Source organism: Lathamus discolor, chromosome 3 (genome assembly GCF_037157495.1).
Source record: "Lathamus discolor isolate bLatDis1 chromosome 3, bLatDis1.hap1, whole genome shotgun sequence".
Classification (NCBI taxonomy): Eukaryota; Metazoa; Chordata; class Aves; order Psittaciformes; family Psittacidae; genus Lathamus; species Lathamus discolor.
Genome location: NC_088886.1, coordinates 107,463,508 through 107,478,277, shown reverse-complemented (window position 1 = coordinate 107,478,277; position 14,770 = coordinate 107,463,508). Strand labels below are relative to the sequence as shown.

The following is a 14,770-nucleotide window of genomic DNA, read 5'->3' as shown; positions in this document are numbered from 1 at the left end:
CAACTATTCTGATGGTTCGCTTCACAGCTGAGGCGAGCCACCATTTCAAACCCCATAACAGGAGCCTTGGAGACGGCACATTACAGAATTAGCAAAAGGTAAGAGAGCTCTGCCAGATGTTTTGGGCCTGTAATGAGTGAGTAGATTCTGCTCATTATGGGGAAAAAAGAGGTGGTCTAAAAAGACAACTTTGGCTTTGAGGTCCACCACCTTATTACATGCAGATTTGTAACAGGCTGTTACTGCTGAGTTTCTCAGTCTTTTCCTTCAGCTAGAAGTTCTTGGAGCATATTTTGATTTCTTCTTTTGCTCAGTCACCTTCTCAGTGTGTGTTCTCAAATGATGATCTGTACAAGAAGCAGGTCTCTACAATCAGTATTAAAAAGTACATGATGCTACAAAGCCTTCAGCAGAATACAGTTTGTTTGGGGTTTTGTTTTGATTTTACTTGTTTTACTATTCCCTTCCCCTTGCTTTTCTTGCCAACCAAAAATTTTTCTCCCTTGTAAAAACTAGCAGACCATTTAAAGTGCCTGTGTGTAAGAGGTGTTTCGAGGCCTTACTGTGCATGACAGCTGGGGTGGCAATCAAAACAGTGGTTCATTAGTCACACAGCAGCATTTCATTGTCAGAGATAATCCCATGCTCCTGTCTGGGCTCTTACTTCCTGCCTGACACCAGTCTGGCAGAACACAAGCTTGTTTTCACTCAGCTCCTGGTTCTTTCCAGCTTGGAAAAGAGTACTATTAAGTACTATGAGTCTTGATTGTAGCCAGCTTTTTCCAAAATTGCCTTGCTTTAAAAGAAACCATCTGCCCCCCATGTACCCTTTCTCCCTTCTGGCACACACCACCCCTCCCCCAGTTTTCAATAGTGGTGATTAAAGACTGGCCACATATTCCATCAGTGTTAAACCAAAATTCTGGTAAGGAGTTAAACTTCTGGTGAAGAGGAATTGTCTGTGAAACTCAGCACCATAAATTACTTGCAGAAAGTCTCTAGTTGAAAACAAAAAAAGAAACCAAAAAAAAAAAAAAAAGGAAAAAATACAAAGGGAGGAAAAAAGTGAAAGGACAATCTCACCAAATTTTTCCAACCAATTTGTTTTGATTTGGACATGGCAGCTACAGCTTCTGTTGCCCTTCTAATATTGCTAATTTAAGAGCATTGCATACCATCCAGACCAATCGGAACCCTTTCAAACACCTGTGGCTTGGCAAACAAAGCAGCCTAATAGGTGGGTAAGCCCTTGTCCTTTCTCTTTTTGTAGCTGAGCCGTGCTACTGTTCATGACCCTGAGACTGGGAAACTGACCACAGCCCATTACAGAGTCTCTAAGAGGTAAGGGGAACGTCTTCCAAAGGTATACTCACTCTGAGGAAGTCTGTTCTGGGACTGTACTGCTTCATCTCTAAATGTGGGGCAAATAGGGATTTTTGCATAACTTTTCTATTCTTAGTCTCTCTAGAAGAAAGAGAACAGCCTAAAGCAAAGTAAGCTCTCATATAACAAAGCAACTGGTCTGCTGAAATAGAAAGTAGCTCTAAATGTTAGTGGTAGCCAAGATGGAAGTGCCCTTTTCTGCTTAGCATGGCTTGTCTGGTGTAACTAATATACTAAAATGTTAGTGCAGCATGGGGTTCTGCTTACACTAACAAACAGTGGAAAAGGCTGCCTGGGTAGCTCACCCCTACCTCTAAACTTTGGTACTTGCTTTCATTCACTAGGCATTGATGAGCTGCTGTGATTCGTGGGAATAAATAAAGCCAGTTGATAACTTTAGGGAATTTCTTTGTTTAAATGTTTGAAAAAGAAAACTAGTATACTTTCAGCTTCTTTGAACCAAAACCCTGAAATATGAATGGCTAGTAGCTTAAGGGTTTTATCTTTTTAAAGAAATTCATAGCTAAATAAAACACTGGATCACAAAAATTGGTCAATTTAGGAATGACTACAACTCAGGGAAACTAGAGAACTAATAGTAGCTGAAGTCTGATCCTTAAAGCCACTCTTGTTAGAAGTAGTGGCAAGTTGAAAGTGTTTATTTTTATACACTGAGAACAGCCTTGCACCTTCAGCAGCCTGCAGTTCACCTTACTCAGCAGTGTGTGCAAGGTAGTGGAAGTCCTTTGGAAATTGTCTGGTGAACACTTAAATGTTTGCTCTTCAAAACTACCTCCAAAGGCCCCCCCCCCGGAATGGCTTCAGAAACATACATCTTCCTGTTTGACACGTGTTGCATTTAATTTTTAGGGCTTGTTTTTAATTTTAAAGTCTGTCCATGTCTTACCTGTCTTGGTTATTTGTGACTGCATATTTTAAAAGCATTGATTCAGTCTTGGGATTTGTACTCTGTGACACACAGATGCTCTGGGGTATTTACTGAAGACGCTTGTTAATCCGCATGGATTTCTGTCAAACTTAATGTGCTAATAATAGGAATTAGAAAAGGTGACCGGGTCACTAGTTGAAATCGAGATGCATAATTGTCCCCTATTTAAATAGATGATCCTTAGTAAAAAAAAAAAAAACCACCAACCAAAAAAACCCTAAAAACCTTTATAGTTTTAATTTTTCATTAGTGGGAATTGTTACACCTTGAGAGTACTGCTGATGCCACAGTTGGATATGGACTTACGATGGTAAAGAAACATAAAAGTAAATGGGGCATAGCACATTGTAAAGTTAGTGGAGACAATTTTTTGAGGGTAGGAACAGCTTTGAGAGTGGAGGGAGACTTCACCTTCTCATGGTTCCCCTTGTCACATTCCTCCCTGTGCAGATTGTTTAAGATATATATACTTTTCAAGAGAAATTGACACCTAAGTCTATAGTAGCAGGTAAAAGCCACCCTCAAAATCCCCAAGCCAGGCCGCTTTCGAAGGATCATGTTATTAATGCTGGATCGCTAAACTTCTCCTGCAGAACCACTGGTTAGAAATATCTTTCTGTTAGAGCTGTTTGAGCTGGTTTGGATTTCAAATGAATCATTGCTCCTGCAAACCAAAAAAATGCTTGCTTTATTTTTTTAATAGAGGACTGCCTTCCCCCCTCAAACATTCTTTCCTAGTAAATGCATTTCTAAATTACAGCATTCCTCTCTTTGAGAAGACTACTGTTCACTGTGCAGTACGTGGCAGGCTGTATAAAAGAGGGCACCTTGCCAGCAGTACTAGGAGCACCGTCAAGCTGTGCTGTGTATGGTACCAGAATAAACTCGGCCACTCTGACACTGCTTTTAAAGCAGCTGCTGGCATTTTTTTCCTCACTCCTCCCAGCAGCTAGTTGGAGCTTGCAGCACATAATGTTAGTTTCCAGTTCAGAAATATCAGTCCCTGTTGCATCTCTACTAGTACTTTTTACATACCTTTCAGAAAGTTTTTTAACATAAATGCCAGTATTTCATGTGACCAGTGACTGTACAAAAGCAGCATTGAAATACTCTGTTGCCATGCTGGTATAGCTGAGAGTAAGAGCATAGCCTTTATAGTATCTGGTACTAGACTGACCAGTACAGTTGGAGAAGATGAGCTTTTGGGTGTATAAGCCCTTGTATGTGATTCAGCTCTGGAAAGTTGATTGTTTTTTTTCCTAATATACTGATTAGTCTACAATTGCTTCTGCATGTAAGCATTGTGCTATAAAAATCTCCAATAAGACACCTGATACAGGAGTGTAAGAGGGAGGAGTAAATGCAATTACTGCTAGCTGTGTAATGAATATAAAAGTTGTTAAAAAACAGATCTGTGTGAGAAAGAAGAAAAGCCAAACCCCCAGTGTGAATTCAGCATGTGAATGATACTCTTTCAATTTCTATAACATTAGCATAGTTCATGGGTGTGTTTTTACAAAGCCAAGTGGGACACCAAAATAACATGCCTTTGTAGTCAGGGAATTTTGGGGTTTGGTGTGGTGTAGTTATTAAGGAAATACCAAATCTTCCTGGAAGTCAAGTCACTCACATCTTAAACTGCCATGCTTATGACTTTCCAGAAGTAAGCTTGTCCCTTCTTGGTGTGATGTTTTCTGCCCTTAGTGGAGTCAAAGGTGTCAGCTCGTCAAAAATATGACAAAATGGTGCTCATACAAACTATTCTTTCAGATGAGCAACTTAATGAATGTATATTGAAGAATAGAGCTCTGTGCATTTACTGCATCATGCTGAACCTTGAACTGTGCATATATTAGAAAAAAGTTTGCTGAGCACGGTTCAAGGAGGCTGCTTATTCTGCCCAGTGGGGGAGTCTCTTTTTATAGACAAGAGCAGGAGATAAGACTCCTTTGTATGAAGGAATACCTAAATGGCTCTAAATGGTCTTGAACTAGGCGCACACTCTACTTTGATGTCAGCAGAGGACATGGCTGAGACTAGCAACAAAGAAGGACAATGTCAGACAGATTGTTACAATCTGTGAAGGCCACTAGGCAAAACCTGCAAGTAAGAGAAGCCCCCTGTTCTACATCCTAAATGCCACAGGCACAGAGACATCCTGATACTGGACAATCAGTGCAAGGTTCTGCAAGCTCTCCTGAATTCTCTGCCCTTGTGGAAAGCAGCTTTCATGATATTTTCAGGGTTAAATCACACTGCAACTCTTCATAGGAAACTTCAGAACTACAGGTCTCCCCCTAAGTTTAGCTCAGCAGACAGACTGGCACTTAGAAGATGGTTTTAGTTCCCCATTTCCTTAACCTTTCATAGACTTTTTGTGTCCTAGCCCAATTACTTTTATTTCTAAAATACATATAGTACTTCTTCTTCATGAAAGGATGTAGTATTCTCCCGGTTGAAAGCATTAGTTGCAACTCTGAATAGCCAACATGGTAAGAATGCTTGCTTTTGTATTAGTTTGGTGGGTTTTTTGGTTTTGGGTTGTTGGTTTGTTTTGGGTTTTTTTTTATTTCAATCCTTTATGTGTAGACTGGACAGAAGTAGCAAGAGCCTACCCTTTGAAGCTGGTGGCTGTGGGGCTTTTCTTGTGTATTAAGTGATGTTAGGATTGCTTGTGAGTTTTAAGTGTTCAACATGGCTCCCTAGCATGCGGCTGCATAGCTGGTTTTGTGTGTGTGTGTGTGTGTGTGTGCTTCATATAAACAGTCTTTTTCCTACCACCTTAAATAAGATTGCATTGTAACACTTCCTTTATACTAACCGTGTTTGGAAATGGATGAATATGTGTTTGTGCAAGTCTGTCTTGAGAAATCTTATTTCATTTTACCTGTAGTTCATTTGTCATTAGAAAAAAAAAGCTTGTAGAGATTCTGTAACCTGTGTCAGTGCCTTGTGTCACGTGTCATGCTACTGTTCCTCCCATGCACAGTATTTTGTTTGCTTGTTTGGGGCTTTTTAATACAAATTTTACATTGAAGAAAACAACCTTAATTTTAGTGTAGATGTAGAAGTTAATTTGAGTAGAAATACTATGATATACTTGCCAGCAGGTATTTCTGTCTAACAAACAGTCTTGTAAAAGTAGCAGGAACCTCTGATGAGCCGAGTCAGATGCTAGAAAAAAGGTAGAACTAGCTGTTTCCATTGACCTGCAACAAGGACAAAAAATGGGACCAAATCATCAGTATTATTATCCATATTAGTGGCTAGTAGGAGACTGCCAAAGTGAATAAAGAGGAGGACCACAAAAGAAGGAAAAGAGGCTTGGTTGAAAATGAAGGTGTGTTGGCTAGAATAGGATGAATAAAGCAGCAGGAAAAAGAAGCAACAGGTGAGCAGATGAATGGGTAGATGAAATAGTTATATTTTCAAAGAGAATAAAATAACTTGTAAAGAGATGAAAAATGCCTGTGTGTTTGTTTTCATGTAAGCAACTGGATGCATTCGTGGCTGGTAAGGGTCCAACAGGGATGCACAGAGCTGCAGTTATACTAAGCTCGTGCTTTTTTCTGCCAAACGAACACCACTATTCTGGGTATGTGGCTGCTTCTGGCTAGCACAGCTGCTTCCCAGTCACACAGCTTTCAAGGATGAGCAACCACATCAAATAGAAAATGCCACACTGGATCTGGGTGATGGCAGTGATTTTTGTGTAGAACTGTTGCTCTAGCTATGCGTACCTTTCTCTGCTAAGTAGTTTGTCAATTATTTTAAATGCTTATTTTTCTAGCTGAAAAGTTCCAATATATGGTAGGAAGCAGACATTTTGAAGATGCCTTTGGCACCGTGAGCTGACCTTTCACATTTATATTAATAAAAATTGGGGTTAAATACCAAATCTGAAATAAGCTATTCTGGTAGAAAATGTTCAACAGGGAAAATGGTGAATAATTTTATGCATTATTTGTTTTATTGTTTTCATAATGATTTTTAGTACCATTGCACAGGTGTAAGTAATGTAAAAGGACAGATCACAATGTGCTTGCCTGTAAGTGTATGACATGCAAGAGTCAAGTTACAATCACATAGACTCAGCGTATGCTAAATAAAGTAACTCACCTATTCTTCTCTCAAGTGTTGCTTCAAAATGCATCCAATGTGCAGTCTAAATTAGCTGTTTGGAATGGGGAAGAAATAACTGATACTTTTTCTCTAAAACAGCTTCAAGCAGATTTCATTGGTTGGAATGTTCTTGTCAGCCATTTGATAGTCCAGTATGGAAATTAAGGCACTTGGATTAAGAGCTTCATTAAACAAGTGTTGTAAATGTTTCTTTCTAGAAAACATGTTTATTAAATGCAGGCCTTCATAATGCCCTGGAAATATTTCTGATCATCGTACCAAATTCTTGAAAGCTATGAAAAAATAATCTCGAATTCCAGGTACTTCCAAATGTTGCTTTTGTGCTGCCAGCTTACTGCCAATTACTACCATGTTTTACTAATTGGTTTTTTCCCCTCCTACTTAGTGCTTGGTTGTCTGGATATGAAAGCCCTGTGGTATCTCGCATTAACACAAGGATACAGGACCTAACAGGACTTGATGTCTCCACAGCAGAGGAACTACAGGTAAACTGTTAGGACAAGCATGGTGGCAAATGCCAGCTGGCATTTCATTTGGGTTGGCTTTGTGTGCAGTGCCATGCTCACTCAGGTGAGGTGGCCACAAAAGCTCATTCAGCCCAGAGGCAGCTGATGTCATGGCTGGTTTGAATTGAGGCCATGGGAGGAATGTGTGGTTATTTTAGAGGCAGGAAGAAACAAAGTTGTCTTTGCAGAGCAGAGCTTACTTTAGTGTGAATGGCTTTCTATTACTGGAGGGAAACGGTAATAACTGAAACTCCTGATGGCTGTTGAGGTGGATGTGTAAATCTTTTTTATTTATGCTAGTAAAAGTGAATTTTATTGCTCCTGCTACTACTACTGTGGTGATAATAAAAGTTTAGCTTGTTCTGATACTTAAAGAAACGGGGAGAGAATGGGTGTTTAGATTTGCCATCCCATCCTTGGTTCTAGAAGGCCAACATTGTTTGGTGTCTCTGTAATGTGGGAAAGACTGGCTGTACTGTAACATGAGTAAGTTTTATTTTAGAAATATTTACATTTATTCATTTGCTTGAGCCCCTTAAACGAGTAGCTGCTTCACTCATTCTGCGGAAGCACGAATACCTAGAATGTGATTCCTGAAAGCTGTTGTGCTACTGTGCTATTCCGTCAAGACTCCTGATGATAAAATGCCTGAGCATCTGGTTGAAAATTGAGGTTATATATACATAGAAGAGAATTAAAAATAAAATAAAAATCGTTCAGCAAAAGGGGCAATGGATCCACTTTATTGAAAGTCATCAAAAAGTGATTTAAACTTTATACAGTACTGTGACCTGTTTTGAAGAGAATAGAGCCTATGAAGTTTCTGTAGAAGAAAAGCATTTTTGTACCTTTGGGAAGTACCTCAGGTTGCTTACCTGGACTATGCTCCATCTTGTGGTGCCAGTCTTGGATGTGCTGCTGCTTTTGTAGCCAAACATCTTGGGGCTCCTTGGAGTCTGTAGCTGTCCAGGTCTTCAGGAGTTTCATGGTCAGGTTCTATGCCCTGGAAGTCATTAGATCAGAGAGCAGCAGGCACTCAGTAATGGGGCAATGTCTTTACTTGTTCAGCTGGGGGTCAACAGGAGAACAAGGAAAGATGACTCCTGGGGAAGGGAAGGTTGAGCCGTGGCTTTGCTGGGAGCTGGTGTCCAGCTGAGAACTGCGAAGGTGGATTGAAGGGCTGAGACACTAAAGCTCAGAGTCAGGCTCTGGCTGTGTGAAGTCAGAGCTATTTGTGAATAAACCCAGTAGGATTTTGCTGCACACAGGACAGTTTAGCTGACAGCAGTTGGCAATTTCCTGTGGCTTGATTTTTAAACCTCACCTGTCAAAAGGTTGTAAATGATGGTCAAATTCTTGTCTGGATAAAACAGAGCTTTACGAGATTTTGTGCTTCTCCTTTCACTGTAGGTAGCCAACTACGGAGTAGGAGGCCAGTATGAGCCTCATTTTGATTTTGGAAGGGTAAGTCCTGTTTTCTGTTTCCATCTCTTTCTTCTTCACAAGCACTGTGTTTCTCTTTTTCAGGTGGCAAATTATGGAGTGGGAGGACAGTATGAACCCCACTTTGACTTTGCACGGGCAAGTAAAGAGATGGAGGAGAGATAGTCACCTGGTGAAGCCAGGCTCTCGGCTGTGGCACAGTTTTTATTCTTTAATGTGTATTAAATTTGGAGCTCTTCAACTTTTCTAATCTATGGTAGCAGAGAACGCCCTCTAAACCACCAGCTGAATCCATAAACATTTTGACATCATGTAAACATCACAAAGCAACAAGGTTTTTCTTCAAAAATATAATTAAAATATTCTAAGGAGATGACTGATAGTCCTGAAGAGAGGAAAGGGCATTAGCTTTATTCTGAATCTGAGGAAATGTATAAAGTATTCTGGCTGACCAAGGCACTGGCCATTTAAAGGCACGTTGTTTAAAATCACTGAAGGATATACAGCTAAACTGAGTGAGAGCTTATAATGCCCTCCTCTGTGAGAAAGGCTTTGTTGGCAGTATAGGAAACCTTTCATTGCTGCTTACTGTATAGGCCTGCAATGTTGAGAGGGAGCTTCTTTCCCCAGAGCTGAGACACAGCTACTCTTGAAGAGGCTTTGAAAATACAAGTGCTCTGTTATTGTAGTTCATGTGTTGCTTGCTAGCAGAGTCCTGAAACTGGAAGAAGCCTACTGAGGTCTTCTCATCTCACCATCCTGATTTTTTTTTATTTGATTTAAATTCCCAAATTATTCCAGCTTAAAATGCAGACTGCTAGAAATAATGCCACTGAATTCAGTTGGTTATTTATTGGGCATACTTTTGTGTGATTTAACACCTTCAGATTAACCTTACACTGTGAGTCCAAGCCACCAACTATTAATCAGAATCTCTGCTCTATAAGCACATGCTCAAAAGCATTGCAAATGATTAACAGTTTTTGTTTGGAAATGCATGGGTTAATTTCTGGAGTAATGATTCCTGGAATTTTAGCACACTCAAATAGTGGTCACAGAGGGTGGGTTCTAGAAGTAAAAATAGAGGTGTGACAAAAGTTGGTATCACAACCCATCAAAATTGGGTTCTTACAAGTTAAGTGAAAAACCCTTTAATTACTGAAAACCTTGTAACTTGGCTGGTTACAAGCTCTGCTGTATGTTATATTATGCACACTCAGCTTCCTCCCTCCATCCCGCCCATAATGAAAAGAGCAACAGTAACCTGCACATGCTGGAGTGTGATGAGGAGGAGACTTCCCTTTGAGCACAGCGCAGGGTTGATGGTGTCGCAGCCACACCACACGTGTTCTCATGCGTTTAGGCAGGGATGTACCTTACTCCTGTTGAAAGCTTCAGGAACAGCTGCCACAGACACCCTGCGGCTGGGGTAGCACAGTGCTTAATGCATCACTCAGTGGATTTTTAACAGCATTCTAAAATGCCTTTGTGTGCCAGGGAGGAGTGCAGAATGCAAAAGGCCAGCTAGGGGAGCAGCAGCCTGCCTGGCACAAATCAGAAAGGCAGGAGCAGGGAAGGCTGTGAGGGCCACAAAGGCAGAGCCACCCTTAAAGGAGCAGGGTTGGCAGCTGCCCTCAGGGCATGCCTGGAGCCACCCCTGCAGCATTGCTCTGCAGTAGCACAGTTCTCAGTGAATGTAGAAGTGAAGGGCTGCCCACGCTCATCTTGGCCAAGGACGAGAAGGGATAAGTGAGTGTAATTAAATAAGTTTGTGGCTGTGAAGAGGGTTTATATACTCAGACAGCAGAGTTGTTCCTTATCATTAGCAATTTGGGCTTATGCCCTCCCTGTCCTACAGAATTTTAAAATAAGTAGTTTACTTAAATTAATAGGTACATACTGTATTCTCCCCTCCTTCCAAATAGAGGGATTGAATTAATTTTTCTGCATGAGTTTGTCTGCTGCTGGCTCTGCAGCTGTGCGTCATTGGCTCCTCTCAAGAGTCAAAATGAAATGCTTACTAAATCTGCTTTTATTCACAGAAAGATGAGCCAGATGCTTTTAAGGAATTGGGAACAGGCAACAGAATTGCTACTTGGTTGTTTTATGTAAGTGACATATTTCTGCCATGTGTCAGTGCCAAAAAAGAAAATAATCTATCACTGCATATTCTATAGCACTGAATGATTTTGTTGTTTTTTTACTCAAGTGACTTGCAAATGAGGGGAGTCACTATCTTCATGGTGACACATACGGGGCATCTTCTTACCCATACATAATAGTTCTTCTATATGTTCTTAAGGAGGCTTTTCCTCTTCAAAGTTCAGCATCAGCTTAAATTATTTGACTGTCTATTCATCATTTTTGTATCTGTGTTGGCATTTGTAGCATGCTCATTGCCAAAGCACTTGAGCCACTTGAGCGTGTAACATTCAGGCTAGCTGTTGCATTGGAACAGAGTGGGTGGGTTGCAGCCTTTTTCAAGGCCGTTAATCATGCAGCCTTTGCTCACTAATTGGGATGTAGAAATTAAGTTTAGTAACCTAATTGTGATTTACTAATCTGTGAGAATGTGTCCGCTTGCAATTTATCCTTGCCTTTTCCTACCTTTTCAGATGAGCGATGTGTCAGCAGGGGGAGCTACTGTCTTTCCTGAAGTAGGAGCTAGTGTGTGGCCTAAAAAGGTAAGCAGGGTTTTTTTTATCCAGTGTAACCACTCCTCTCCACCTACTCAAAAGTATAACAGATGTACAAACGTTTAAAAAGCAGCTTTACAATGAGTTTATGTAAAGAAGGTTAGAGCCCTGTTCACGGAAGCACAGAGGTACTTAACTGTAAGTGGAGCAACTAGAGTAGTACTGGTGATACCAAGGGCCTCTGCTGTTCTGCCTTTTAATGCATAGTTATGTTTTGGACTTAGCTGCTTCTGATGCATAGGCTTTGCAAAACATGACAGTACTCCGATCTGTAAGCAGGTTTAGTCTTGAGGCATCTATAGGGAATTCTCCCTGAAGTTGCGAGTTCATGTTAAGTTTTTTCCTCTCAGAAGGGTTCCTAATAATGTCTGGCTTTGCTGGCCTGCTGCTCATTTTTACTAAATCATCTTGCATTATAAAACCAGCCAGAGTTGAATGAAACTGGCTTAGGGTTTAATTAAAAATAACAGCCAATAATATATAGACACAAAATGAGTCAAAGGAGACTTACTCCTTAGGAAAGCAAATGTTAGGATATGGAAAAAAGCCTTGCATTTAAAAGGAATGTCTGAAATACAAATACGCATACCTTTGCCTCAGTGTTAAGTGAGTGAGTGTGAAAGTGTGTCCCACACAGAGCAAAATGTTAAGGGTTTCCACTGCAATTTCCAGGGAACAGCTGTATTCTGGTACAATCTCTTTCCAAGTGGAGAAGGAGATTACAGCACACGGCATGCAGCCTGCCCAGTACTAGTTGGAAACAAATGGGGTAAGTACCACTCAACGTTGTTCTCACTGCCAGCGAACAACCTGGAGGTCTGGGGCTTTACTGGTGGGTTGTCTTGGTTTTCTTTTTGCTCTGCACTTCAGGGTGGAATAAAAAGCAGCCAGAAATTAGGTCCTTTACGGAATCATAGAATAATTTCTTTTAAACAACTATTTTGTAGCTATGTCTACTTCATATCTCTATAGGTTACATTTTATGCATGATCTATGTAGTAGCATCTTCTGTTATATATGTATAAATATCTATAAATATATATATATAATGCTATATCTGCTTCAGTAGTCTTTTGTAGTTTTGCAGCTACTGGAAGTTTTTTTTGCATCTTGGATTTATTGGGAAGGTTTTTTCTATCTTGGATTTGTTAGACCAACTTCACATTTGTGTGTGTTTATGTAGGAAAATTAAGATAATCCTGTGCTTAACCAAAAGCTGCCGATAGCATATATTTAGCTTAAACAGAAGCACAAGCTAACCAGGTACAGTGATCAAATACCTTTATGTCTTTGCAGTATCCAATAAATGGCTCCATGAGCGGGGACAGGAATTCCGAAGGCCATGTACTTTATCAGAGTTGGAATGATGCAGACTTGTCCTTTGGCTCTTCTGTATTCAGTCTGTGTAAAATGCACACATCTTCTACAGTTTACAATTGACTAACACTCCACTCCAGGTTCAGTCTTCAACTACACCGGTGTTTCATCTGTGGACAAAACAAATACGCTTTTAGTTCTCTTAAAATACCCCCCTAAGGTCTTATGAACAGAATATATCAAGGTCTGTGAGTGCTACAGAAAAGAAAAAAAAAAAGACAAACTAGATACCTGTGCCCCAGCCAGTAGTGGTGTTGTATGTGGTGTTCCCTTCACCAGCACCCCTCTGATCAGCACGGAAAGCTGGTGACTGTTTGCTCGGAGTCCTACTCTGTTGATCTTCTAAGGGTGGGATGGTTTAATGGGAGAGCTCCCTTCTAAGGAGGGCTGAATTAAACCATTCGTATTCCTCAATTCCCAGACATTTGACTCCTTGCTTTTCTAGAGTTCCTGACCACTGCTGTTGAGAACTGCAGGCATGATTTGTGTTTATCCAGGGAATAGGTTATTACCATGTTTTAGCATGGTTTTCCACTTCCACAAAAGCCCCGGTTTTAAAACTTTCTTCCTTTTCAGCTTCTGTGGGGAATTCGGCAGTTGCACACACATAGATGAGATGCTTCAGCAGTGTTGTCTCGAACGCGTGCCTGCATCAGAGCAGCCTGACAATTTCAGCCCATCTTTCTTCTTTATTTTTTATATGTTTGTCCACATAAAGAAATGCTGCTTCTATTCTGTCTTAGTAGTAAACTTTTACATCTGTTCCTTGCGCAGTGGGGATGGGAATGTTACCATCTTCATGAATCAAAATAGTTGTGCCTTAGCACACTGGAATTTTTAATTGGTTATGAGACTTCAGGTGATGAGGTAACACATAGTCACCCAGAATAGAACACAGTGCTCTCCACACTCATCCTCCTGTTTCTCAAGGCTTTGTGGGAAATATATAGCCCTATTTATAATTCTAAATCTTTTTCAGATCCTTTTTATTCTGCAAATGTTTTTCCTGCTGCAGATGCTGAATGCAGGCCACTGCAGTGACGTGCCTTTAGTCACAGCACAGCTGCTTGCACAGGATGCCAGAGATTGTGCCTGTTCTGGGTGGGTTCGTATTGCTCACCTTGCAGAGACTGCCTCCACTGCATCCACTCTCCTTGCGTTGTCACTGGCACTTGGGAGTGAAGAAGCGCTGGGAAGTGGGCCTCCTCTGGAGGCTCTGGTGCTGCTCATTTCACCGCTGCTCGTCCCACGAGCCAGGGCTGGAGTCGCTCTGATTCATGCCACCCACGGAGGAAAAGTGTCCCCAGAGTGCCCTCACTGGAAGAACTCACCCAGTGACTGTCAGGGACCTTAGTTTGTGATGACTCATCCTTACACTGAGATGAAGTTGAAACCTCTGAGGGAGACTAGGTTGTGGCTGCTATAGCTGTTGAACTTCTGCACATCAGATTCCTGTGGGAACAGTAACTGCCGTCCCCTTATACCTCCCAGCATGGGAAGAGCTAAACAGGGTGGGTTGAGGCTTGCTTTCTTAAGCCCTTTCTCTTCAACAGCAGGGGTTTTGGCAAAATGTCTAAATACTCTGCTAGCACGAGGATAAGAACCCAAGTGAGCAGCACCAGGCATACCTGAACAGTCAGATTTTCTGTGTGATGGTGGTTTTACTGATTTAGGGGTGAAGCCTGAAGTCTTTACCAAGGAATAAATTCCAGTGTCAGCTAATTGGATTTTCTGCCTCAATACAATCTTGAAAATTGAGCCAAAATGTAGATGGAACCAACTGTTAGCATGTTAGAAATACCTCGGGAATACTGAGAATGCAGTTTAAGGTACTAGAGTTTGAGAAACTGCATACTTTGAGAAGACACTTTAAAACCTTTGCTGGAAAACACATTTGTCAGATTTCTGCTGAGCCTGTTAGGCATGGGACCTATGGAACTGCTTATCCTTAGCCCTGCACCTTCCTGCATTTCACCTGTGCTTTTGGCAGGTGTGAAACAGTCCATCCAGCACTTAAGAAAACAAATAAAAATTAAAATCAGAAATAGTTCCACCTCATGTCTGTACTTCTCTTTCATATTCAGAGTAGCTGGTACACCAGAGCGGTCTGATACAAATAGATTCACTGAAGAAAATGGGTTATCGGAGCATATTTTGATCACTGAATTGTAATAATTAAAACCCCAAACCTGTAACATTTTTACTTTCCTGAATTTTCTCTCTTTGACACAGTGTCATCTCCATTCCCGTCCATGGTCTCCTCTTTCCCATAT

The 14,770-nt window shown here is 40.9% G+C and overlaps 1 protein-coding gene and 1 long non-coding RNA gene across 4 annotated transcripts in view; one reads left to right on the top strand and one right to left on the bottom strand.

The window, feature by feature from the left end:
• P4HA1 (prolyl 4-hydroxylase subunit alpha 1) overlaps positions 1-14,544 on the top strand; it is a 35,869-nt gene extending 21,325 nt beyond the window's left edge. The window contains exons 9-15 of one of the 3 annotated variants that reach the window (XM_065671085.1): positions 1,271-1,341; positions 6,861-6,960; positions 8,509-8,562; positions 10,467-10,532; positions 11,040-11,108; positions 11,793-11,889; positions 12,417-14,544. In XM_065671085.1, the coding sequence (XP_065527157.1) occupies positions 1,271-1,341; positions 6,861-6,960; positions 8,509-8,562; positions 10,467-10,532; positions 11,040-11,108; positions 11,793-11,889; positions 12,417-12,487 (528 nt within the window). In that variant the 3' untranslated portion in view covers positions 12,488-14,544. Of the gene's footprint in view, positions 1-27; positions 99-1,270; positions 1,342-6,860; positions 6,961-8,391; positions 8,446-8,508; positions 8,563-10,466; positions 10,533-11,039; positions 11,109-11,792; positions 11,890-12,416 lie in introns of all 3 variants that reach the window. The other 2 variants (XM_065671084.1, XM_065671083.1) reach the window with 2 other exon arrangements.
• Positions 199-7,980, bottom strand: LOC136010226 (uncharacterized). Its single transcript, XR_010610799.1, has 3 exons — positions 7,857-7,980; positions 5,437-5,541; positions 199-347 (listed from the first exon to the last, which is right to left on the bottom strand). It is a non-coding gene; the product is annotated as an uncharacterized LOC136010226 (long non-coding RNA).
• Positions 14,545-14,770: the final 226 nt, after the last annotated feature.